The 27,833-nt window shown below is 41.9% G+C and overlaps 1 protein-coding gene across 3 annotated transcripts; it reads right to left on the reverse strand.

Moving 5' to 3' along the window:
• LOC109889628 (testin) lies at positions 1 to 27,833 on the reverse strand. Of its 3 annotated transcripts, XM_020481198.2 has the most exons (8): positions 25,695 to 25,947; positions 17,765 to 17,850; positions 12,623 to 13,027; positions 12,413 to 12,473; positions 11,152 to 11,745; positions 7,514 to 7,729; positions 6,118 to 6,276; positions 1 to 1,198 (listed from the first exon to the last, which is right to left on the reverse strand). In XM_020481198.2, exons 1-8 carry the CDS (start codon positions 25,719 to 25,721, stop codon positions 1,007 to 1,009), a joined length of 1,740 nt encoding a protein of 579 aa, XP_020336787.1. In that variant the 5' UTR covers positions 25,722 to 25,947; the 3' UTR covers positions 1 to 1,006. The 3 variants fall into 3 exon arrangements, with proteins under 3 accessions (XP_020336787.1, XP_031678994.1, XP_020336788.1); XM_031823134.1 differs by lacking the exons at positions 12,413 to 12,473; positions 25,695 to 25,947 and adding an exon at positions 27,721 to 27,833 and having other exon boundaries at positions 12,562 to 13,027; XM_020481199.2 differs by lacking the exon at positions 12,413 to 12,473 and having other exon boundaries at positions 12,562 to 13,027.

Raw genomic sequence — 27,833 nt, forward strand, 5'->3', positions numbered from 1 at the left:
TAAATCATGGCAAAAATCTTTATTAGGTTGTAAGAGCGTGAGGAGAAAATATCAAAGTGCTTTTCACTGAGCAAGAAACAAAGGAAAGCAAAATGGCAAATTATTGAGAAGACAATATCATAATACAAAACAAAGACAGCAGGAAAGAAAGGAGGACGCAGGTCATTAGACACCACAGTAGAAAGAAAAGTACTTTCTCATTTCGTTGGTCCTCAAGAGTCGTCGTAATTTGAAGACGTTCTGTCGATCGCATAGATATGACATCACCTGTTTTGTTTTCCATAAAAGTGTCACTTGTGAAAACCTGCGCTCCCCATGGGTTCTCCAGGACTGTGTTGAAGAGAATCAGTTAGCCACTTGGCATAGTCAGATACTTATCCACCTGTAACAACAATGAAGAGCTGCTTCTAGTGGAAAAGAAACACTGCACACAAAGCATCATTTCTTGTAAGGTTATTGCTATTATACTGCTGCTTCGAGTTGGATGTCTGTAATCAGTCGTACATTCTAGAGAGAAAGCAACAGGCCGAATGATATGAGAACAACCCATGGTAGTTATTTTGGTAGTAGACCGAGTCGTGAATCCAAAGCTGATTTACACTCTGATGAATAAGTGACTGTAAAACATTTTTAAAAGTGTGCTGAAACAAGACTTCAACAAAATGTATCTCAATAAAACTAGAGTAGTTTCATTGAGATACAGTAGAACAAAACAGTTGCATGTCAAGTGAGAAACAGACAATATTGAGGTTATTTCCAACTGTTATTCAGATGATCGGTTGCAGTCTTGAGCGGAAATAAGCATAGTGAAAACTAAAATTAGCTCAGGACTAGGGTTCAGGACTAGGGTTGGTTGTCATCAGGAGCAGAGTTGATCTGGGCAAGAATCAGTTGCAGACTGAACCACGTTGTTTGAGGTCAAGGGAAATTACCATTATTCGCATTCTAGACCAGACTTGAATAATTTTGTCATCAGGTTGAGCTGCTCTGGGCCACATAGTCTTCTCTAGGTCATTGTCTTCTTCTTGCACTCGACAGAGCAGAAGAGCATGCCCTGTATGGCCATGAAGCGCTCTCCAATGAGACACTTAGCACAGCAGGAGCACTGGAAGCACTGGGGCTCAGCGTGCCAGTAGAACTCCCCGTAGGAGACGCGCTGGGCCTCGGGCTCCACTGGGTTCTGACAGGCTGTACATACCTGTAGAGTGAGGAGAGGATGTGTTTAAATAACACACACATATTCAACGTAGACAAGAGTATGTAGCAGAGAGTTGTATCTCATGTATACAATATACATTGTACACATTTTATACAGGGTATCACACACACACGCAGGTACACATGCATGCACACACACAATAGCCACAGCACTGCACAACGCCCTATCCCACCTGGAGAAGAGGAATACCTATTTGAGAATGCTGTTCGTTGACAACAGCTCGACTTTCAACACCATGGTGAGCCCAAGCTTATTACTAAGTTCAAGGCCCTGGTACTGAACCGCTCCCTGTGCAACTGGGTCCTAGACCCAGAGGGTGGGCGACAACACCTACACCACGCTGATCCTCAACACAGGGGCCCACAGAGGTGTGCGCTTAGCCCCTTCCTGTACTCCCTGTTCACCCATGACTGTGTGGCTACGCATCAACTCCATCATCAAGTTTGCCTGATCAGCAACAACGTTGAGACAGCCTACAGATAGGAGTGGTGCTGGGGAAATAACCTCTCTCTCAATGTCAACAAAACAAAGGAGCTGAATAGGACAACAGGAGACAGCATAGAGAGCACAAGCCCATTCACATCGATGGTGCCGCAGTGGAGGGGGTCAAACGCTTCAAGTTCCTTGGTGTTCACATCATCAAGGACCTGAAATAGTCCCACCACACCGACACCCAAGGTGAAGAAGGGACAGCAGCGCCTCTTCACCACAGGAGGCTGAAGAAATTCAGCATAGCCCCCCAAGACCTTCAAACTTTTACAGATGCACCATTGAGAGCATTCTGCTCGGACTGCATCCCCGCCTGGTAAGGCAACTGCACCACCCGCAATGGCATGGCTCTCCAGAGTGTGGTGCGGTCAGCCCAATGCATCACCGGGGGCACACTTCATAGGAAGGCCAAGAAGATGAGCAAGGACCACCGAGCCATGGCCTGTTCCCCCTGCTACCATCTAGCAGACGGAGATAGTACAGGTGTAACAAAGCCGAGACAGAGAGACTGAAAACAGCTTCTATTTCCAGGCTATCAGATTGTTGGTCAGCCATCACTAGCTGGCCAACGGCTGGTACTCTGCCCAGCACCTCAGACACTGTTCCTAGCCAGCTACCGCCAGGCAGCTTAGAGACTGCTGCCGCATGCATATAGAGACATAGAATACTGGTCACTTTAACAGTTTACAGACTATTTACCCACTTTATATGCAAATACTGTATTCTAGTCATGGCTCATCCTATACAGTATAACTACTGCTGTACACCTTTTCTATTCATATACTGTCCATGCTGTCAATACACACCACATACAGTTGAATTCAGAAGTTTACATACACCTTAGTCAAATACATTTAAACTCAGTTTTTTACAATTCCTGACATGTAATCCTAGTAAACATTCCCTGTCATAGGTCAGTTAGGATCACCACTTTGTTTAAAGACATGTCAGAATAATAGTAGAGAATTATTTATTTCAGCTTTTATTTCTTTCATCACATTCCCAGTGGGTCAAGTAGTATATGGTAGCATTGCCTTTAAATTGTTTAACTTACCCAAAACGTTTGACCCATTCCTTCTAACAGAGCTGGTGTAACTGAGTCAGGTTTGCAGGCCTCCTTGCTGGCACACGCATTTTCATTGCTGCCCACAAATATTCTATAGGATTGAGGTCAGGGCTTTGTGATGGCCACTCCAATACCTTGACGTTGTTGTCCTTAATCAATTTTGCCACAACTTTGGAGGTATGCTTGGGGTCATTGTCCATTTGGAAGACCCATTTGCGACCAAGCTTTAACTTCCTGACTGACGTCTTGAGATGTTGTTTCAATATATCCAGATAATTTTCCTTCCTCATGTTGCCATCTATTTTGTGAAGTGCACCAGGCCCTCCTGCAGCAAAGAACCCCCACAACCGTAAGCTGCCACCCCCATCCATCACGGTTGGGATGGTGTTCTTTGGCTTGCAAGCATCCCCCTGTTTCCTCCAAACATGGCCATTTTTGTTTCATCAGACCAGAGAACATTTCTCCAAAAAGTACAATCTTTGTCCCAATTTGCAGTTGCAAACCATAGTCTGGATTTTTTATGGTGGTTTTGGAGCAGTGGCTTCTTCCTTGCTGAGTGGCCTTTCAGGTTATGTCGATATAGGACTTGTTTTTACTGTGAATAGATACCTTTACACACGTTTCCTGCAGCATCTTCACATAGTCCTTTGCTGTTGTTCTGGAATGGACTTGCTCGTCTCCTTCATGAGCGGTATGACGGCTGCATGGTCCCATGGTGTTGATACTTGCGTACAGTTTTTTGTACAGGTGAACATGGTACCAAGGATCAACCAGACTTGTGGAGGTCTACATCTTGGCTGATTTCTTTTGATTTTCCCATGATATCAAACAAAGAGGTACTGAGTTTGAAGGTAGGCCTTGAAATATATCCAGGTACATCTCCAATTGACTCAACTGATGTAAATTAGCCTATCAGAAGCTTCTACAGCCATGACGTCATTTTCTGGAATTTTCCGAGCTGTTTAAGGGCACAGTCAACTTAGTGTATGTAAACCCACTGAAATTGTGATACAGTGAATTATAAGTGAAATAATCTGTCTGTAAACAATTGTTGGAAAAATGAATTGTGTCATGCACAAAGTAGATGTCCTAACCAACTTGCAAAAACTATAGATTGTTAACAAGATAACAACAATAATTTTTGGAGTGGTTGAAAAACGAGTTAATGACTCCAGCCTAAGTGTATGTAAACATCCAATTTCAACTGTATATCCACCTGTAGAACACACACACACACACACACACACACACACACACACACACACACACACACACACACACACAGCAAAAAAAGGTCCCTTTTACAGGACCCTGTCTTTCAAAGATAATTCATAAATATCCAAATAACTTCACAGATCTTCATTGTAAAGGGTTTAAACGCCATTTCCCATGCTTGTCCAATGAACCATAAACAATTAATGAACAAACAACTGTGGGACGGTTGTTAAGACACTAACAGCTTTGGTCTGGGACGGTGTGTCACAGCATCTTCGGACTGAGCTTGTTGTCATTGGAGGCAATCTCAACACTGTGCATTACAGGGAAGACATCCTCCTCCCTCATGTGGTACCCTTCCTGCAGGCTCATCCTGACATGACCCTCCAGCATGATAATGCCACCAGCCATACTGCTCGTTCTGTGCATGATTTCCTGCAAGACAGGCATGTAAGTGTTCTGCCATGGCCAGCGAAGAGCCCGGATCTCAATCCCATTAAGCATGTCTGGGACCTGCTGGATCGGATGGTGAGGGCTAGGGCCATTCCCCCCAGAAATGTCCGGGAACTTGCAGGTGCCTTGGTGGAAGAGTGGGGTAACATCTCACAGCAAGAACTGGCAAATCTGGTGCAGTCCATGAGGAAATGCACTGCAGTACTTAATGCAGCTGGTGGCCACACCAGACACTGACTGTTACTTTTGATTTTGACCCCCCCTTTGTTCAGGGGCACATTATTCCATTTCTGTTGGTCATATGCCTGTGGAAGTTGTTCAGTTTATGTCTCAGTTGTTGAATCTGGTTATGTTCAGAAAAATATTTACACATGTTAAGTTTGCTGAAAATAAATGCAGTTGACTGAGGACGTTTCTTTTTTTGCACAGACAGACAGACAGACAGACGGACAGACATTTTGGACACACCTACTCATTCAAAGGTTTTTCTTTATTTTTACTATTTTCCACATTATAGAATAATAGTGAAGACATCAAAACTATGAAATTACACATATTTTGGTTAGACGCAGAGTAGGTGAATGGATGATCTGCATGTGTGGTTCTCACCATGAAGCATGGAGGATAAGGTGTGATGGTGTGGGGGTGCTTTGCCGGTGATACTGTCAGTGATTTATTTAGAATTCAAGGCACACTTAACCAGCATGGCTACCACAGCATTCTGCAGCGATACGCCATCCCATCTGGTTTGCAGTTAGTGGGACTATCATTTGTTTTTCAACAGGACAATGACCCAAAACACACCTCCAGGCTGTGTAAGGGCTATTTGACCAAGAAAAAGAGTGATGGATTGCTACATCAGATGACCTGGCCTCCACAATCACCCGACCTCAACCCAATTGAGATGGTTTGGGATGAGTTGGACCGCAGAGTGAAGGACAAGCAGCCAACAAGTGCTCAGCATCTGTCGGAACTCCTTCAAGACTGTTGGAAAAGCATTCCTCATGAAGCTGGTTGAGAGAATGCCCAGAGTGTGCAAAGCTGTCTTCAAGGCAAAGGGTGGCTACTTTGAAGAATCTCAAATATATTTTGATTTAGTTAACACTTTTTTGGTTATGACATGATTCCATATGTGCTATATCATAGTTTTGATGTCTTCTACAATGAAGAAAATAGTAAAAATAAAGAAAAACCAAGGAATGAGTAGGTGTGTCCAAACTTTTGACTGGTACTGTATATATTTCACATATCATGAGTATACCAACCTTTAGGAACACCTTCCAGGCTTATCTCAAGGATTAAACATCCTTCTTTAACCTATCCCCTCCCATTCATCTACACTGATTGAAGTGTACTTAACAATTTACACCAATAAGGGATCATAACTTTCACCCTGATTCACCTGGTTAGTCTATGTCATGGAAAGAGCATGTCTTCTTAATGTTTTGTATACTCTGTGTGTATATTTATACTCTGGATTCTGACATAGCTCGTTCTGATATTTTTCTACTCTTTGGATTATGTGTGTATTGTTATTGTATTGCTAGATATTACTACACTGTTGGAGCTAGAAACATAAGGTCTTCGCTGCATCTGCGATATTGTCTGCAAATCTGTGTGCATGATCAATAAACTTTCATTTGATTTGACACACACTCTCCCTCTCTGTCCTTACTACTGCGTGGCTCTTCATGTAGCAGGGCTTGCAGACAGGCTTGTTGTTCTCCATAACGTAGGTCTCTCCAGCCAGAACACAGTCACAGTCGAAGCAGCAGAAGTGTTTCAGGTGCCAGTTCTGGTCCTCGGCCTGTGTGTACTCATTACTGAAGATCAGCTGTAGAGACACACACATCATGATACAGTTAATTCAACACATCGAAGAGCAATAAAGAAAACCAGAGTAATAGATTAGGGGAGAGCAAAGCAGGTTGAGCCATTTCTTTACATTCAGCATCACTCTGTGAAGGGAAATATAGTATTCTTTCAAACAAAGATATCTACATATATTTCAGGATGTTGTGTATCCCTGGAAATAAATCAGAATTCATGTAAACATTTAAAGTTTTGAAAACATAGCTTTTCCAAAAAATGGGGTATGGGTTAGGTTAAGCCGCCTACACATTTCTGTACGGAATTAAATATTACCACTGCCTTTTTAAAACCATGTCAATCTTTATTTCCCAAACACAATTCAACAGAATCAAAATAGTTTGTCTTTTAATCATTTTAAGTATATTTTGTCACAGGCTTAACCCCTAACAAAGACTTTGTACTTTAAAAAAAACACTTTTAAAATAGACCAGGCCCTGTTATTACATCATATCCCAGCGATAATGGCTTGCATTACACCTGTGAAGAAAACACTTCAATTTGCTCAACATGGTATTGGCTCAACCATTGGCTCAGCATACCCCATGGCCTTTGGCCCAACTTACCCAAAGGTAAACATTTTGACTATATTAGCCCATACAGCTACAAGGATGCACATTCACGCTAGGTTTAGAACCACATACTGAAGTTTATAGAGATGCCAATTGATGTATAGTACAATCTTAAAATGATATACATTGGTTTAGATACAAGGATCAAGCAACCTCAAACAATACATTCATTTGACTTGGTGATTTTTTTTTAAATTATTTTTTTGACCTAACTTGCTTACCATTTTTTCCATGTGGTTTCTAACTTCACAGACTCCATCAAACGATGATCTCTTCCTAAATATGTGGTCAAATTATGCATTTTGTGTATTGTTTCCTAGAAACAATGGTGGCTCAACTTACCACTTTGGTTCAATTACCCCACTCTTCCCTACAGTACATCTATTTTTGTTAGCATTGCAGTTTTTTCCTCTCTACACACCTGAATCTGCATAAAGTATGTGAATAACAATCTTACTCTCCTGTTGACCTCTCTTCCTTTAACACCCCCGTCTTCCCCATCCCTCCTCGCCTTGTCACACCTTCCCCCCGTCTCCGTAGTGACATCCGAGTGCAGCTGTCCCTTCGTCCCTCACCCCTCTTCTCCCTGCCTCCCCCCCTCACCTCTCTCCTCCCACTCAAATCCCTCACCTCGTCACAGCCTCCACAGCGGGGCTTCTCGCTGTCTCCGTAATGGCGTCCGCAGTAGAGCTGTCCCTTCTTCCAGAAGTAGATCATGTCCACCAGGAGCTCTGAGCAGGTGCAGCACACGAAGCAGGCCGGGTGCCACAGCTTGTCGTAGCCAGCACGCTCTGCGTACACCGCAGGCTCGCCCTGACGCATGGGCAGTTGGCACTGGTGGCACGACTGGAGGACGGGCAGGGGGGGGGGTGGTGTAAGAGGAACAGAGGGGAGGAAGGAGAGAGTGGGAAGGAAGGAGGAGAGGGAAGGAGAGGAGATAAAAAAAAGGAGGAAGGAGGGGAGGCGACCTTCATTAGCAATGCCCTCACAATAACAATGGCTCTGTAGCATAGACCCATCCTATTATTTTATGCTATTATACACTTAAATCATAGTCATTGTTATTATTATGCCGTTTAAGACACTGCCTGACAACGCCCATAAATCAAAATGTTCATTCAGTTTGAATAACTAATTGCATATGGGGAGAGACGGGTAAAGACAGACAGGGGTTTGCATGAGCCAAATCTCTGTTAGATGGAAAAATTGTGCATTTAAACCACGATAAACAAATCACCATGCAAAAGTGTACAAAACTTTCTGGCAAAAAGTGATTGATATTTTTACTCCTGGCTCCATCTTGTGGCCTGTTGAATTTACGTTCTATATCTAAAATACCAGATACGATTCTCTGCTGGGAATTAAGCCTGTCGCATTCTTCCCAGTAGAAACGGTTAGCGTATATATTATGATGGGATTCTTCCATGAAGTGTTTATTGTGATTCAATGGGAGACTATTTTTCATGCACATTTTTTCACTTGAGAAATACTTCACCAAACATAGATGTAAAATTGCGTAACTAAAACCTCCTTGGCAAAAAATGTAAAAAATAATGACAGATTTCTTGATTGATCTTAGATTCATTTGGACTATTTTCATAGTAGTAGTTCATTTCCCTAAGGTGACTACACAGAGTACCAGTCAAAAGTTTGGACACACCTACTCATTCAAGAGGTCCTCTTTATTTTTTTTACATTGTAGAATAATAGTGAAGACATCAAAACTATGAAATAACACATATGGAATCACATAGTAACCAAAAAAAGTGTTAGACAAATAAAAAAAGTCATATTTTAGATTCTTCAAAGAAGCCACCCTTTGCCTTGATGACAACTTTGCACACACTTGGCATTCTCTCAACCAGCTTCATGAGGTAGTCACCTGGAATGCATTTCACTTAACAGGTGTGCCTTCTCTTCTTAAAAGTTAATTTGTGGAATTTCTTTCTTCATGCGTTTAGAGTTACCAGCCTTCATGGTCGAAGATGACAGCAAAGCTGTCATTAAGGCAAAGGGTGGCTACTTTGAAGAATCTCAAATATATTTTGATTTGTTTAACACTTTTCTGGTTGCAACATTTTATATTTATTTATCCGTTATTTTACCAGGTAAGTTGACTGAGAACACGTCCTCATTTGCAGCAACGACCTGGGGAATAGTTACAGGGGAGAGGGGGATTAATGAGCCAATTGTAAAATGTGTTATTTCATAGTTTTGATGACTTGAAAAAAAATACAAAAAAAAGTACAAGTTTGAAGACACCTACTCATTCGTCTGGTACTGTACATTAATAATGATTTACTAACAACATGCACAGGGCCATTGTTATGCTGAAACATGAAAGGGCCTTCCCAAATCTAGAATGTCATTGTATGCTGCTGCAGCGTTAAGATTTCCCTCCACTGGAACTAAGGGGCCTAGCCCGAACCATGAAAAACAACCCCAGACAATTATTCCTCCTCCACCAAACTTTACTGTTGGCAATATGCATTCGTGCAGGTAGCGTTCTCTTGGCATCTGTCAAACCCAGAATTGACTGCCGCATCGTGGAGCGTGATTAATCGCTCCAGAGAATGCGTTTCCGCTGCTCCAAAGTCCAATGGCGGCGAGCTTTACATCACTCCAGCTGAAGCTTGGCATTGCAATCTTAGACTTGCGTACGGTTGCTTGGCCATGGAAACCCATTTCATGAAGCTCCCGGTGAACAGTTCTTGTGCTGACATTGCTTCCAGAGGCAGTTAGGAACTCAGTAGTGAGTTCCCAACAAGGTCAGACCATTTTTACTCACTTCAGCACTCGGCGATCCCGTTCTGTGAGCTTGTGTAGCCTACTACTTTGCAGCTGAGCCGTTGTTGCTCTTAGATGTTTCCACTTCTTTTTGGTTTTTGCCCTAGCACTACACAGCTGATTCAAATAATCAAAGCTCGATTATGAGTTAGTTATTTGAATCAGCTGTGTAGTGCTAACTCATCATCAAGCTTTGATTATTTGAATCAGCTGTGTAGTGCTTTGGCAAAAAGTTTGGGGAAACCCTGATCTAAACCACACAAAAGTGCTCTTGCCATTGTAGTGGAACTGTTGGCCTGGTTGCATGGCTGCCCTCCAGACGTTTTTTAGGACTGTAACGTTTGAGCCTAAACATGAATCTGCAAAACATGAATAATTCAGTCAAATGTTGTTAAAGACTAAGACGTATTGTAACATAATATATCCTTTGTATTTAAAAGTCATACTAGCTAATGCATTGACTTGTATTTAAAAATATACCTTCTCAGTATTTATCTTAATCTCATGTACTATGTTTCAATAAAAATGCCTTTAAATAGCTAAATGAACCTTAAACCAGTAGTCATCTCAATACTGAGCCAGCTAACGGTAGCCGCTAAGCTAATACCGTATAGGCTTGACAGGATAGCGTTAGTGTATAGAGTTAAAACAAAAAAAATACTACTCTGTAATATATGACACTTGGATGGGGAGATGTCAGGGCCTAGACCATACAAACGAGTAGAAATCAAAACTACAATATTACCTCAGAGGAGCTAAAGCTAAATCAATCAATTCAAAACAGAATATTATCTGGCTCCATTTTTTCTTATGTTATTCTATGGGCTAGCAACCACAAACCGTCATCTCTATGTCAAGATCGCTAACAGTTTTCCCTCAATTAATTTACAGATTTAAACTTTACAATTTCAACATAAAAAGGTAACTCTCACTCAGATAACCATTTTGACTAACATTTTCAGTAGACAATGTGCTTGTGTACACTACATACCTGTTTAAGAGAACAAATAAAAAAAAGAGTAGGAGAAACAGTAAAAGTTGTCACAGGCGTCTTCTTCAAGTGTTGTTGAGGGGAGTGGAGACTCAAACCGCTATGCTCCCTCACCCCCTGCTGGTGGCAACAGGCAAAACAATTCCCAATGGAAATCCTTGGGAGGACTCAGCCCAAAATAATAGTGGATTACAACAATATACAGTCACTGATTACAACAATACCTAAACCACGTGTTATGAACACAATGTGATTCCATAACCTTATGGGCAGCCACAACTATAGGGAATGAAAATAAACATTCATTCTTATAGGTTTCTGTGCGTTTTCAAAACTTGTACATCAGAAACTATAAACCTACAATAGTCTACCACATCTCAAACTAATCTCAAAATGAGATGGCAACATTTACAGTAGATACAAAGATATGACATATTAGTCACAAGGTTGCCTAACACTACAGTCATGCACAATTCTCTCTCACACTTACGTATTGTCCACAGGGCCCAGCCAGGTGAGATCCAGGGGCTCCCGGAGTGCCCATTGACCCAGCGGTAGTGGTGGCAGCAGTACCCATGTCTTCTGGTGCACCCTTTCCAGCCCCAGGGTAACCCCCAGACCCCGTCCCAGGCTGAACTGGTCCTGCTGGCCCAAGTGCACCCCCAGCCCCGGGTCTAGTCCGAAGACCAGGACCTGCAGGCCCAAAGGCTCCCCCAGCTGTTGCCATCCCTGGGTGTTCTGCCATCCCTGGTCGTCCTTGGCCTGGTGCTCCCATGCCTGGTGTTCCCATGCCTGGTGCTCCCATGCCTGGTGCTCCCATGCCTGGTGCTCTCTCCTGACCAAGACCCTGTCCCATCATCTCCTCGGGCAGCTTGATGTCTCCCACTCCCAGGGCCTCATCCTTGTACTTGCGGACAAACTGCTGCATCTGTTTCACCTCTGCGGGGGTAAGCTCGTGGCACTTGGCCGGGTCCTGGTCATGCTCCGGTAGCTGCACTGCCATCTGTTGCCGGCGGTAGGCGGCACCCTCCGTGCCCGCTATGGGACGCCTCTCTGGGGGCAGGAGCTCAATGTAGCGGACAGCCTGATGAGGGCAAAGTGGAGAGGAGAGAGAGAGGATATCAGGACTTTGTAAAGGAGAAGATGAGAGAGGGAGGGGAAGACAGTAGAAAAGAGGGAGAGAGACAGGAGAAGAGACAATGAGAGGAGTGGCAGAAAGGACATAAAAAAGGAGGAAGGAAGAGTCATAGGCACAAATAGAGAGAGTGAAAACAAAAATGATAGAGATACAGAGATAAAGAGGCAGAAAGGAACAGACTAAAATTAAACCCTGTTAATGAGCTGATGTAGTTAAGGGAGAATTGGGGAGAGGCAGCAAGCTATTAGAGAACAACTTACAACCTCTCCCTAAAGAACACTTATTTGCTTGTTGAGGGATACGAAGAGATCATGAGCACTGGTGGCAAAGAACTTCAAGTCAGTGACCTCTAGTGGACAATATCTTCCATTGCAACACACCAATGCCTTGTTTAGTGAACTGAACCAGACCAACTATAGACCCATAAGTCTATTGCGACCTCAAGATTTTAATCATATTTCATTGTACAGCACATTATGATGACTTTGCTTCTGGAATGAATAGCATCATGCCAAGGGAACAGCACCAGATTCTTTCAGATTCAGACCCGTGTTCAATACTCTTGGGATTCCTAGGTATTTGAAATCCTATGATACAGTAGTTATACCCTTACCATATACTGTTTGACCCCTGGTGGTGCCCACTCGTAGGTGACAGACTTCTCAGCATCCTTCCTGACTGGCACGGCATTGACTGACACAGCATGAGGTCTGATTGCCCCTAGGTATTTGAAATCCTATGATACAGTAGTTATACCCTTACCATATACTGTTTGACCCCTGGTGGTGCCCACTCGTAGGTGACAGACTTCTCAGCATCCTTCCTGACTGGCACGGCATTGACTGACACAGCATGAGGTCTGATTGCCCCTGGTTTGGTCATGGTAGCGGGTCCAGCACCGGCCCCAGCACCGGCACCATTCCTAGCACCAGACCCAGGTACGGCACCCGCCCCAACACCGCCCCCGACCCCACCCTCAGCACCATAGCCAGCATTGGCTGGCACAGTGTGGGGACTGTATGGTACAGAGGTGGCTGACATGGGGCTGGGGGAGATGGAGAAGGTGACCTGGTTGCCCTTGTATGTGGGGGCGCCGTCTGTCTTGAGCTTGGCGACGAGACCAGTGTACTTGGTGTCCTCAAACAGCTTGCCAACCTTCCTGTCATCCTCAGAGTTCATCTGAACATCGTGGTCCATCAGGCCACACTTACAGTTCCGGCAGATTTTTCTGTGGAGGGGAAAGTCAATAAGGAAAGGGAATGGGTTAGGTTAGAATATATTTTTGGTTGTGCCTAAGCACTCTCAAATGTATGGGTTTCCTTTATGATCATCAGACCAGGAAAAACAGTAGGCCCTTTAGCAGCGTTTTCCAAACTCGGTCCTCGGGACAATGATAATCCCTCCCAAAAGCTTGGAAGATCATAGACAAATTCAGCTCCATCTCAAGTTATAAAATAAATCTAACCAAATCTGCCCTACTGCTTCTCAAGACCCTGATAGAAGACTCCATCTCTAATTATGGAATCCGCTCAAATCAATTCAGCACAACCTCAGTAGATGGACTAGTATCCCAGTTGCTTTAACTGACAGAATATTTGTCGTCAAAAGGAATATATCGCCACGGCTGAATTTCTGCTTCCTTTGTCTCCCCCTTCTGGCTACAGGGATAAAATCCATTGTGCTGTTTCAAAAAGTATATGGCAAGGTAACGCGAGACCGGATAAAATTAACAAACTAGCATTTCATCCCATACTACATTGGTTTAGACATGATACCATTAAACAATACGAGAGAGAAATATGGTGTCTCCCATTTCCCTGGAAGAGGTGGTCTTCACTGATGTATCCCTTAAACAACGAAAATTACACTTTGGTCCTATTATTGCTCACACTATTTCTATTTGGCACAACATTGAAAAACAATGTAAATGGGAATCAAAATGACATGCCCATATTCCATAATAACACATTTCGATCTGGAGGGCTGGCTGCCTTTTAGATGGAGACATGTTGGCTGGGTGGGAGGCCCACTTCTTTGTTTTCATTTCGTGTTGATATTGAATGTATTATCACTTAAAGATGCACTATGCAGAAATCGTGCCGCCATTTCCTGGTTGCTAAAATTCTAATAATGAATAGTTACCCAATTTCAGTTTGTGTGACAAAACAAGCAAGTATAGTGTATAGCATCATTGTATCAACTAAACCGCTGTGAAATATATTTCCCACAAGCAAAAATATTGTATTTTCAGCTGTTTGAAGCTGGGGTACAAAACCAAAAGTAAGACATAAAAACGAAAACATAAGAACGGGAAGCATAGAAAGTGCACATAGAACAGATCTACTGTTTTAGACTTGCTTTCAATGAAAATGACAGATCGAAAACTCACATTTCTATGTGAATTTGGCCGGATCGCCCAAGAAGTTACATATTGCAGCTTTAAGCTCAGTATGTATTTCTTACATTTAATGTATTTGGTAGCAGCCTACATGTTTTATAAATGAATCGTGTACCTGTAACCCCCCCCCAAAAAATGTAAAAAACAAATAAATCACATCGCATAACACAGAATAGCTTTCCAGTTCCGTTCTTATTGCCACAGACATGTCTGACCATGACCAAGACCGAAGACCCTTCCCATTGGAAACATCAAGTCATTTCAATGTGGAAATTTGGGTAATATTTGGTTGAGGCATTGATCAATGAGATTTCAACCCTTATTCACCCACTCAAAAAGACACCCAGAAGTTTGTTGAATTCCCAAAATGTCATCACCATGCTCCAACAATCGAAAAGCACAATCAAATTCCAATGGAAAAACAATGTCTGACTATGTGTTATCACTGTGCATTCAAAAGAAAAGCTGCACACTCTAGGTAGGAGCTCCGACGCAATAGCGGTCTTCATCAACCATTTAAAAGCACAACAAAGTTCACATGGGAATACTATGTCAGATATTTTGTATTTATACAAGAAACTTAATGTCTTGTCACTGCGCTTCTTTCTTGATATGCCACACCCGTCAGGTGGATGGATTATCTTGGCGAAGGAGAAATGTTCACAAACAGGGCTGTATTTTGTGAACAAAATTTGAAAGAATTAAGCCTTTGTGATTAGGGAACATTTCTCTGCGATCTTTTATTTCAGCTCATGAAACATTGGACCAAGACTTTACATGTTGCGTTTATATTTTTGTTCGGTGTACATAGTGCAAGTGATCAATGCTGTTTGAGATTCTGCAGATCATTATAGCAAATGTGAAGTTCTCCACAGACCAATTAACTTTGCATGCTATCTTGAACATTTACACTTTCTATGATTACGTAAGACATTTATAGTTACAGTAACATCTACGGATGTGTATCTTTAAACACTGATTGTTTAAAGCAAAACTACCAAAACTATTGCTGATGGTGAACCCGAGTAATCAAAATAAAATCTATTGTAAGCCCTGTATAGCCAGATGAGAGGTGTGTTTCCATAAGATTATTTTTATTCCGGTAAAACACAATTTCCAACAATGCATACAGTAGATAACAATAGCCTAGCAAGTTACATAGGCTTCCATCAACGAATAAAGCCTAATATCGTTCAAGTCATTTGTCACGTCCTGACCATAGAAAGCCTTTATTTTCTATGGTGGAGTAGGTCAGGGTGTGACTGGGGGGTGTTCTAGTTTGTTATTTTTATGTGTAGTCTAGTTTTTGTATTTCTATGTTGGCCTGGTATGGTTCCCAATCAGGGGCAGCTGTCTATTGTTGTCTCTGATTGGGGATTATATTTAGGCAGCCTTTTCCCACTTGATGTTTGTGGGATCTTGTTTTTGTATAGTTGCCTTGAGCACTGCAATACTGCACGTTTTGTTATATTCTTTGTTGTAAGTTTCACTATTAAATATAATGTGGAACTCTACGCACGCTGCGCCTTGGTCCACTCATTTCAACGAACGTGACACTATTTCAGCATTTAAATGCTGAAGGTGCCGTGCAGATGTGCAAGATCAGGAACAGGCCGCCTACCTCGCGTTGGTCAGCGCATGAAGCTGGGAACAGTGTGCAGTTTGGGGATGTTCGGCATGAAAAATGCTTTGTAGATCAATGACTGTCAACACAGTTACATGCTTAGTTCCACACTGAAGGAGAGGACACATCAGTTGTCACAAAAGATGCTGTATTTTTGGAAGATTGGAGAAAAAAAATTTGTGAACCGGCAATTCGTAACGTTTGAATCGATTTTCTGACCAATGCTACATTTGGATCAGTTTGGGGTCCGCAGACCATGTTAAAAGATTTGAATCGGGGACCAATGTAACTTCAAATGTGGCCATGGATGTGTTACTCATTTTATGATTGAATAAATACTGTTACATTAGTTTGTAAGTTTGTAAGATAACTTTAGGCTATGTATTGTATTACAAAAGTGTCAATGCAATTAAATGTCAACCAAAAATCTAAGTTAAAGAATAGAGCTAAATCAAATCAAACTTTAAATGCACTTTAAATAAAGTCTGATTTGATTTAGTTATATTCTTTATTTTTGTTGAGATGGAGACATGAATCCAACATATCAATCATTCATTTGTAGACAAACTGGAATTAAAGCCAGACTAAGTCAGTGGCACAGATGGAACTATCCAAGCAGAAGTAACATCTCCTTCAAATTCAATATCACTAAATGTCCTTATATTTGAAATCAACCAGAGGTTGAACCTTAGGCCTATTATTGTATAGTGCATTTCAATTTTGATTTGATTATAGGCCTAGTCCTATTCATTAACTTAGATTTTTGGTTGAGTTGGAGACGTTAATAATGAATATGTTTGATTCACTTGAAGATTATATTTGAAATCAACCAAAGTTTGTATTCTCCATTTTTTTGTTGAACTCTGGGTTGATTTGAAACAATAGCTGTTGATGACTTCGCAAATGCTATGTAGACCTAAATATCATCATTGATGATATGACTTATAAAGTATGGTCACATTTAATTTGCTGTGTTAAACATGTAATTTGGAATGACTTCAATAGCAACTGTAAATCTATTTACTTATTGAGAAATATCTCAATCATTCTCATGATAGCACATTGGTAGGTAGTCAGTGACAAATATCAAAGCTAAGCTGGGCTTGGTTAAAACCCTGGATGGGAGACCAAATGGATAGCTGTAGATAGTTTAACTTTCCAGTAGGAGGTGCTAGCCAGCCTATGCATTTTTTATGATAGTGGATATAATGTTGAACATCTGACATTGTTTCAAATGGGTTATAGGGATGACATAATCCTGTGTTGAAATTTAACCCTCAAAACATCTGTTTTTGCAAATTCTATGTATTTTTCACGTAACAATACGTTGATAAATTAAATTGAAACAATGTTGATTCAACCAGTTTGTGCCCAGTGGTCTGTGTGGCGGTTAGGTGTTGCCATAGCGACCAGCCACTGCAGTAGGCATGAGGGCACCTGTTGTGATGTCTTCAGGAAAGCTAGCCGGGTGTGGATAATTGTCTGGGTAAACGGGAAACAGGAATGCTGGCTTAATTGGCGAGAGGGGACAGTGGGAGACAACTATTTTAATGAGTCATTGGTCCAGATAATGACTGCATCGTAAGGTTGGAATCAGACAGGAAGTCAAAGGAATGTAGGCCACTTCAGTTCTACAGTAATCCAAACATAAGAGGACGGGAAACTGTACTAAACAACAAGGATCGGTGCTGCATGCTTTTGGGGGGCCTGTGGCTTTCCCTGTTGTGTAACAAAGAGAAAGTAAGGGTTGTTTTTTGCCAAATTGGGTCTGGTTCATATTGAATTTAATATATTGAAAAGTAAGAAAAAAAACATTTTTGCATGTGCACCGAATAGATAGATATTTTTTTGCATGTGCACCTAAAAACATGCAAAAACATTTTTTACTTACTTTCCTCCTGTGTTGACCATGCTGGGTCAACAGAGTAGAGAGCAGTACAAACCTCCAGAAGTGCAGCTCGAACCCCTCGCATTTGTCCTTGCATTTCAGGCACGCGGCTCCGGCACCAATCTCGTGGCCCAGGGTCATCTGCCAACAGACATAGCACATCAATGAGATTAACATACTTATACTGTATAAGGAAATTATTTCATACAGTAGAAAGTTTCAGGCCAGGGTTTGATACACTATATATACACACAAAAGTATGTGGACACCCCTTCAAATTAGTGGATTCCGATATTTCAGCTACACCCGTTGTGGACAGATGTATAAAATCGAGCATGCAGCCATGAAATCCCCATAGACAAACATTGGCAGCAGAATGGACATACTGAAGAGCTCAGTGACATTCAACGTGGCACCGTCATAGGATGCCACCTTCCCAACAAGTAAGTTTACAAAAGTTTTGCCCTGCTAGAGCTGCCCCAGTCAACTGTAAGTGCTGTTATTGTGGAGTGGAAATGTCTAGGAGCAACAACGGCTCAGCCGCGAAGTGGTAGGCCACACAAGCTCACAGAACGGGATGATCGAGTGCTAAGATCGTATGTCCTCGGTTGCAACACTCACTACAGAGTTCCAAATAACTGTTTATCAGGAGCTTCATGAAATGGGTTCCCATGGCCGAGCAGCCTCAAAACAGCCTAAATTCATCATGCGCAATGCAAGCGTTGGCTGGAGTGGTGTAAAGCTTGGCACCATTGGACTCTGGAGCAGTGGAAAAGGGTTCTCTGGAGTGATGAATCACACTTCACCATCTGGCAGTCCGATGGACTAATCTGGGTTGGCGGATGCCAGGACAACGCTACCTGCCCCAATGCATAGTGCCAACTGTAAAGTTTGGTAGAGGAGGAATAATGTGCTGTTTTTCATGGTTCGGTCTCGGCCCCTTTGTTCCAGTGAAGGGAAATCTTAACACTACATCATACAATGACATTCTAGACTATTCTGTGCTTCTAATTTTGCGGCAACAGTTTGGGAAGGCACTTCCCTGTTTCAGCATGACAATGCCCCTGTGCACGAAGCGAGGTCCATACAGAAATGATTTGTCGAGATCGGTGTGGAAGAACTTCAATGGCCTGCACAGAGCCCTGACCTTAACCCCATTGAACACCTTTGGGATGAAATGGAATGCCGACCGTGAGCCAGACCTACAGTGGTTGCTCCACTAAAGGTTTTGTGATTATGCTGTGGGACGGTAATTTGTGGTTTAGTACAGTACCCTGCGTCACTACTTCATTGCTCCAGCACAGAGCAACACTAAGGTGCATTGCACTAATACTGGCGCTGACTAGGGAAATGTTCCTGCTGTTCTTAGTGTCAGTCTGCACGTTCAAACTCAAACATTGTAACTAATAATGGTGTGAAAAATGCCCCTTAGATTAAATATTAAAGCACTACACCGCTCACTAAAGGCGTCAAAAGTTATACTTTTAACGAAAAATGACATGAAAAGCACACATTTGTAAATCCCAAACTCTAAAAGTAATTGGAAAGGTAGATACAAATTTTGTTACAATAAAGAATGTAAACAAGATGCTATGTTTTATTTACAGTAGTGATGGACAGCTGGTGGCATTTTGAAAACAGGTTTTCAAACAATTGTAGCCAGATTAGTAGCATAATCAAAGTGAGGACAATCGGCAATATACTTATGGCCTATTGTAAGTTGAAAGTCACTCCTTTCCAGTACTCCTCACCCCGCCCCAAACTCTACCCTTAACACAGTTACCATTCAAAAACGAGCTGTTTATCTAAAAGAATATATATATGATATGGCTTCTTTCTATAGTGCTACCATTCCAGGGTTAGGACCATAACCACGGGAGGACTTGAAAATGAGCCAGAGCTGAATGAGCCAAAACTAAAAAGGCATTTTGGTTTCAGTGTATTTTCTTTAAAAAAAATGTATATAGCCTATCAATGTGTAGGCATACTGTTTAATAAAATCCATACTTAAAAGGTTAAATAAAACAAATACATTCATGTTTTTAGTACACGATTATTTGTATTGTTGCTGAGCATACAACCATGCCAACAAACATACGTGGAGATCGGTGGACAAAGGGCTGGACAACGGTCCGCACAGAAAAAAAGCGTGGTTGGGGGCTCAGGTACCATTCTGATCATCTTATGAAGGTGCACATGGATTAGATTCAAACTTTGAAGACGGACATAGAGTCCCTGAAGGCAGATCAGCAGAAAGAGAAACATTATCTGAGGGCAGAGATACGGGTGACAGCTGATGCATTGGTCCAGAGCCAGGCGGCATTGGCGGAGAGTCAGGCGGAGAATGACACGTTGAAGAGGGCCAGGCACACCTGTGAGCTCTGGAACTCCACCTCTGACAGGCAGAGTCAACATACCTGGTGGGTTCATCAGGTCGTCGGTTCACCCTGACATTTCCATTCCTCTTCTGACAACAGAACTTGACCATCTGCTCAACAGGCACAGCAAGGGCCATCCGGACCGTTATGTTCTCCTGCTGTTCCAAGGATGTGTAACCGAAGCGAGATAACACGAGTGGGCACAGAATACCAACTGAGATGGGTTACCATTAATACTGTGTCTCAGAAGTGTCTGTCCATGACTGATACAACCCGAAAAAGCCTTAAAGACAAAGTTAATGAATACTTGAGGTCACAGAGAAAGTCTGGACATGGCCTGCTCTCCCTTATGGAAGGAATTAGGCACTTTCCCATGTTTACCTGTCAGACTGCACAGTAGCCTAACAAACAAATGCAAATGGATTATATCTTCAAAATGCTTTGAATGCTTTATTATCCAAATGTAAAAGCATATACTGTACAGTACTGTATTTCTTCATCAGCATCTTTATGCTTTTGTTAATAAAATACTGTTAAAATACTCTTTCAAAATGCAGATGTTTATTTAGTTATGGATCCGAATTACTATGGGAATAAATATCACTGAATTACAGAAATATTAGAACAAAGTTGTCTAATGAAGGTAAACAAATTGTTGCTTACTGGAAAATACTCTTTCAAACACACATGGTCACATTGTACAGCGCCATTATGGCTATTAGCTGGACAATATAATTGCCTAAGAGGGTAGGGGGAGAATTCTATCGTCAAATGTATTTCTTAGTTAGGTTGGCTGTATCACAACCGGCCGTGATTGGTTGCAATTTCAGTTTAATCCACCAGAAAAGACTAAACAAATAATACGACAAACAAATATCCATTTATTATTATGTATCACACCCGACCGTGATTGGGATTCCCATAGGCCGGCGCACAACTGGCCCAGCGTTTCTCTCCCTCTAACAACAGAAATAAATGTTTTGGCCTTTACAAATTCTATATTGACCTTTATTCATATTACAAATCGCTCACTTTTTTTTCTTTATTTAACAAAATAACCTCCAAAATATCATTATATATTATCAAGTTGATGGCATGGTCATATAGCCCGGCACCTACATAAAGCTGAGTGACTCATTTATTCATGGATTTTAGATCAAAATAAATAAGTACCAACATGCTTTCTGATAGTATTTAATAAAGACATTTGGATGATATCCTGACCTTGACACCATGTATAGTATTATAATAGCCCATTATGGGCTGTTAGCAGGACAATATACCTTTACCAACACCTCTCTGTATTTTGATACTTTGTGGATGGGGCCTCTCGATTGGCAAAAGTCTAAGACACTGCATCACAGTAGGCCTACTGTAGGTGACATGAGTTTCACTAATGTTGAGTAATGTTCGGTTAAAAGTGGTGTAGATCTTATTTATTTAAAGAGCATTTTAGCAACTTTTCACGCTGCTCTGAGACAAGCATGGGGACTGGACTGGTCTTGATAAATCAATGAGATTTTTATTTTCACAGAATCACCATTTGGGTATTGTCTAGACTACAATTATACAATTAGGGTGTGGAAATGTTATGCTATTAGTACTGTAGCCTACTCCCGACCGTCACGTTGTACCGCTCCATATTTCTATTCCATCCTAATGGAAACCCTGAGGGTTTTTCATTTTTCTTGGAATAGAAACATAATATTAATCAAATTAATTAAGCCACTATTGATGCTTCTCAAAGATTCCCTCTGGTGGTCAAACTAGCACTAACTGGCTTTAATGGTTACAATGGCTGACACTTAAATAACGTGCCATAGAATTCTGCGGCACCATGCAAGCTGTACTGCAGTACGCTGCAACTTTTGAAGGACGAACCACTGTAATCGCCCAACATCAGTGTCTGACCTCACTAATGCTCTTGTGGCTGAAATGAAGAAAGTCCCCGCAGCAATGTTTGAACATCTAGTGGAAAGCTTTCCCAGTAGAGTGGAGGCTGTTATAGCAGCAAAGGGGGGACCAACTCCATATTAATGCCCATGAGTTTGGAATGAGATGTTCAACGAGGTGTTCACATACTTTTGGTCATGTAGTGTATTTACTGTAGTTCCTATGGTGGAGTCAGTACTTACTTAGGTCTAGTTGTTTTGGAGTGGCCTGTTCAAATACCCTAGTTAGCCAATTTTTTAGCAGCATTTTTTTTAGCTGTCCCAGACAGGTTTTTTAGATCAGAGACAAAATCCCCATGTCATTTCCTCAGGGCGTGTGGCCGTCACCAACATTTGTTAAATGTGAGCGGGTCAGAGATGCAATCTACCGATCCAGTCTTTGAGCAGTCCCAGACGTCCCAATATTTTCAAACATGTTTGATTTTATTGGCACAAAATCTGCAATGATCTTGTAGTGTGAGATGTGCAATGAAACATTTTGAGAAAGGTGATCAACAAAAGCCAATGAGAGCTCACCAGAGAAGAAGCCAGTGAGATGATGACGTGGTTTCACATCACCCGGAATGTGTAGACGATCGAGCAGGAGCAATGACTACTGCTAGTATGCGTTTGTACTTGCCTTTCACCAAAGCGTCAAATCGTTACAGCTCTGAATTTCACAAGCAATGTTATTCAACACAAAATGTTGGCTAGATATTTCAACTCTTTATGGCAGGTGTGAATGTCTTCATGAAAACGTCTATGAGGCTGCTTTTTTCTAGCTACGTTAACAATCTAATCACATCATTGTTTCCACGAGACAGCGTGGTGGTATGGAGAATCCTAGTAGCGGGTGACACACCGTCTCTGCCACATTGTTTAGTGTGCATACCACTATGTTGGCAAGACAAACAACTACAGGAAATATGGTTGTTTAATGCGAGAGGCTCAGAGATGTTAGGATTTTGAAAGTCGTGTCGTGTACAACCGGCATTACAGTACAGCTTGACATTTGCGTATAAACATGCCTAACAGAGATGTGAGAGGGAAAACAATATCTTACTAAATTCAAATGCACAATCTGATGTCCCATTAATCCCCTCCTCGGATATATTCCAGATGTAACGCTTCCAGCAACATATATAGCCTACTTTTCTCAACCATCTGCATACATTCTCTTCTTCTGATTCCTTTACTTCAGTGCCTATTTGGGTCAAATATAAAAGCAGCTCTAAAGTTCTGTCTTGCCACCTTTTCGAATCAAACCAGACTCACTATACTAGGTCTGCATCTCAAAATGGCACCATACTCCCTATATAGTGTACAACTTTTGACCAGGGCCCACAGGGAATAGAGTGCCATTTGGGATGCACACGGAGGCTAATTCCAGAGTTTGTAGTCACAGCCCATACTGTGGCACTCTTTCCTCCCTCCCATTCGCATCATTCAGTCCTGCCTCACTTCTCAGACGTACTTCAAACACCAGTGTTGTCCGTCTTGCCCTGTCAAGGCTGTCCGCGCCCTTATATGGTCAATTATTCCACGATGCTGAGAGCCCCTCAGGACTCCAGCACACACTGCTGTTTGGAGAAGCTGTTTTTTGGCTTAGGAGGAGCACTCAGGGAATGTGCAGCCGGCCTGTACACGGAGGAACGCAAAACTAAAGCCAGACTAGAGCATGACTCAGTAAATAATATTTACGTTAACTCTTCTTAACTCTTCTTAACTCTTCTCCACTTACCAACATTAGACGTGTTTCCAACTATATCTGTCTAGGTTTATAACGAATGGGGAGAATAGCCAGAGATGGTTTACAATGTAACGGCTTTGGTCTAGATATTGGTCTGAGCCAGCCATGAGTCTCTCCAAAGTGTCCAGCGCATTGTTTCTGTATTCCACAGAATATCCAACTGACGGTTCATCACTTCTGAAAATATAAATATTTGTGAATTGTTTCCTTAAACCACTTGGGAACACCATAGAATCCTTGCCATTTTGGGGTGGGTTGAGTCAGTGGCCATTTGTTTTGCAAACTCCATCTCATGTGCACTTCAGAAATACTGCTGACCAAACAACAGTGCTAAGTGCCTGCTCAGTTGAACTAAAGGGTAACAAAAAAAATTCACAGACCTCAAAAGTGGTCTCCTGGTGTGGTTTAACACATTGTTATTTTTCTATTAAAGTGTTATTTTGAGAGCGAAAACCTGTGAATTTATTACTCAGCTGGCAATCTCATTTATCTATTTCAATAGTAGGCCTACTATTAGTCTACTTGCACAGTACAACTCGCAGTACAGCTTGGGCTGATCTGCAGATGAAAGACCAATTTGAGATGGATCATTTTAGGTCATTCAAAGTGTGTCACTCTTTTTCATATACTTTTTCACACAGGGCAACTTTCCTTCGCCGGGCGGGCCATTTGGGAAATGTTGGGCAACATTTGAGTATGTCCACTTCTCCAGGCACCCAATTGAAGTTAAGGTTAGGTTTAAGGGTTAATTTTAGGGACATACCAAGGAACCTGGATTGCACTAACTGAGGCCAATCTCTTTGTGCAAGAGCTTGAACCTTGATGACAGCTGACAGACAGGGGCTGTCTGGAATCATAAAGCCCCCTTACACACTCCCCCCACCAGACTTGACAGCATAAATTAATCCCCTTGAGTGGAGAGGAGCTCTGTTTGTCTTAACGACAGTTATCATAGTCGTGTTATTTAAATGAGGATGCATGTGAGTGACTCAGCGTGTGGATGATGGTTTATTTCGTGTAAAAAAAATGCTGCATTGTTCTCTGCTGCAGCAGGCAGCTAATGGAGATTGTGGTATCGCGGCTGAATGAAAGCGAGTGGAAGACAGTAATTGGCATTCCGAGTCTTTTCGGTGAACCGGTTTATTTGGCTAAGTTCACTTAAGAGTCGGCTCATTTGGTTCCCAAACTGCTCTTCGTTCAAAATGTTTAAAAATCGACCTAGAACCATGTTTTTTTGTATAACAACCTAGAACCAATTTCCAATGTAAATACAAAAAGTAAGCTACCATTATGTCAGATCATGAAATATGTGTTCAAATAAATGTTTACCTGGTCAAATTATTAGCTCACCTGCAAAAAAAATAAGTGTTTATTTTTAAGCAAGGAATGAACGGGCTCTCCCCACTAAGTATTGTTTCCGTAGTGAGGATTCAAGCTCTTAGAGAATTCGTTTGTAATTTATCTGCAGATAATCGTTGTTTTGAACGCAAAAAGCAGTAGTAGCGGTATGCAAATCAGGCAGCCAAATGAACGGCTCTTTCACCGATACTAAAGATCCGTTCAAAAAGAGCCGTTCGTTCGCGAACGACCCATCACTAGTGTGAGACAGGACGGAACGTCAGTCCTCCTTCAAACATGAAAATATTGTGAAAAAGGTACTCTACCAACGAAGCGAAAAATGTCAATGCATATTAAGACAACCCCGGGTTTGTTATTTTTGTATTTCATGACTAAAACAAAGAAAGATGTGAAAGGTTATACAGCTCATACTAATCTATTTTTTAAAGTATCAAAAGCAGTCTGTAGCTGGCTACACATTGACAGGACTAGGCAGGCACCTTCCTTGCGGACTTTACTACCTGGTAGGATACACCTTTTAGGGCGTTGCCATGTCTCATCTGGAACTATACAAGCATGAAGATTTACCTTCTTTATTTCCTTTTCTACCTCCATTTTCAATTCCCCTCCGTATGTTGTTTGAGTCCCGCCGTAACTTGCAAATAAACACCAAAAACTTGGATTGACTTTACGTTGAAACTAATCTTTAGAAACAAAACCGAGAGTTGATCGATTTTACTCGCCCATCACTTCTTCAAGCACCGCTGTCCCGTTCATTGCATTGGGAAAGATTCGTATAATCCGGCCCGGGTAGGCGTTTTTGCACCGGGTGAAAATTGATCACGTTCCTTTTGGAACAGGGCTGCAGTTGCAACCTGGTCTCATATCATTTCGTATTATTCTGTACATAACTCCGAATCACTCCATTTAGTATGATATGTTACGTTTGGTATGGTTAAATACAGCTCATTAGGAAGGTATTCAGACCACTTCCCTTTCCCACATTTTGTTACGTTACAGCCTTATTAAAAAAAAAATGGTTAAATAACAATACTCAATCTACACACAATACCCTATACTGACAAAGCAAAAACTATGTCAGGGAAAAAACCAAGCCATGAGGTCGAAGGAATTGTCCGTAGAGCACCGAGGCAGGATTGTGTCGAGGCACAGATATGGGGAAGGGTACCAAAAAATGTCTGCAGAATTGAAGGTCACCAAGAACACAGTGGCCTCCATCATTCTTAAGTGGAATAAGTTTGGAACCACCAAGACTCTTCCTAGAGCTGGCCGCCTGGCCAAACTGAGCAATCGGGGGAGAAGGGCCTTGGTCAGGGAGATGACCAAGAACCCAATGGTCACTCTGACAGAGCTTCCTCTGTGGAGATGGGAGAACATTCCAGAAGGACAACCATCTCTGCAGCACTCCACCTATCAGTCCTTTGTTGTAGAATGGCCAGATGGAAGCCACTCCTAAATAAAAGAAACATGACAGCCCGCTTGGAGTTTGCGAAAAGGCACCTAAAGGACTCAGACCATGAGAAACAAGATTCTCTGGTCTGATAAACAAGATTGAACTCTTTGGCCAAGCGTCACATCTGGAGGAAACCTGGCACCATGTTTTTCAGTGGCAGGGACTGAGAGACTAGTCAGGATCGAGGGAAAGAACTGCGCAAAGTACAGAGAGATCCTTGATGAAAAGCGCTCTGGAACAGGTTAGGACTTCAGACTGGGGTGAAGGTTCACCTTCCAGCAGAATAATGACCCGAGGCACACTGCCAATGCAAGAATTTAATGTCCTTGATTGGCGACGCCAGAGCCCGTACTTGAACCCTATCGAACATCTCTGGAGAGACCTGAAAATAGCTATGCAGCGACGCTCCATATCCAACCTGACAGCGTTTGAGGATCTGCAGAGAAGAATAGAAGAAACTCCCCAAATACAGGTGTGCCAAGCTTTTTGTGTACGACCCAAGAACACTTGGCTGTAAATGCTGCCAAAGGTGCTATAACAAAGTACTGAGTAAAGGGTCTGAATATTTATGTAAATGTGATATTTCTATTTCCATTTTAAGTTTAATACATTTCTGAACTTGTTTTTTGCTTTGTCATTATGGGGTATTGTGTGTAGATTGAGGGGGGGGGGGTGATTTAATACATTTTAGAATAAGACTAACGTAACTAAATGTGGAAAGTCAATGGGTTTGAGTACTTCCCGACTGCACTGTAAGACCGATGGTTACTTGGCAAAAAAAAACAAGGTGGTTTGTCAGGGTGGGTAGCTGGATGGGCATATAACGCAAACATCTAAAAACCCAAAGGTTGTGAGTTTGAATGTCGTCATGGGCAACTTATTTTACCTAATTAGCAACAACGTACTACTTTTTAGCTACTTTGCAACTATTTAGCATGTTAGCTAACTCTTCCCCTAACCTTAACCCTTTAACCTAACTCCTTACCCTAACCCCAGCTAACATTAGAGAGCTAGATAACATTAGCCACCTAGCTAGAATGTGGCACATCAAACATTTAGCAAATTCTTAACTTATTGTAAGTTTTGAAAAATCTTAACATATCATACGAAAAGAGTGGACATCCACAAATTAATACATACCATATGAAATGTAACATCATACTATTGAGTGTCTCAGATTTCAGTACAAAAAAATACTAAATGCTCTGAGACCAGGTTGGCCTCCCAGGTGTGAGCCAGGTTCCCAGTTCAAA

This window comes from Oncorhynchus kisutch, linkage group LG4 (genome assembly GCF_002021735.2).
Source record: "Oncorhynchus kisutch isolate 150728-3 linkage group LG4, Okis_V2, whole genome shotgun sequence".
In the NCBI taxonomy this organism is placed as follows: domain Eukaryota; kingdom Metazoa; phylum Chordata; class Actinopteri; order Salmoniformes; family Salmonidae; genus Oncorhynchus; species Oncorhynchus kisutch.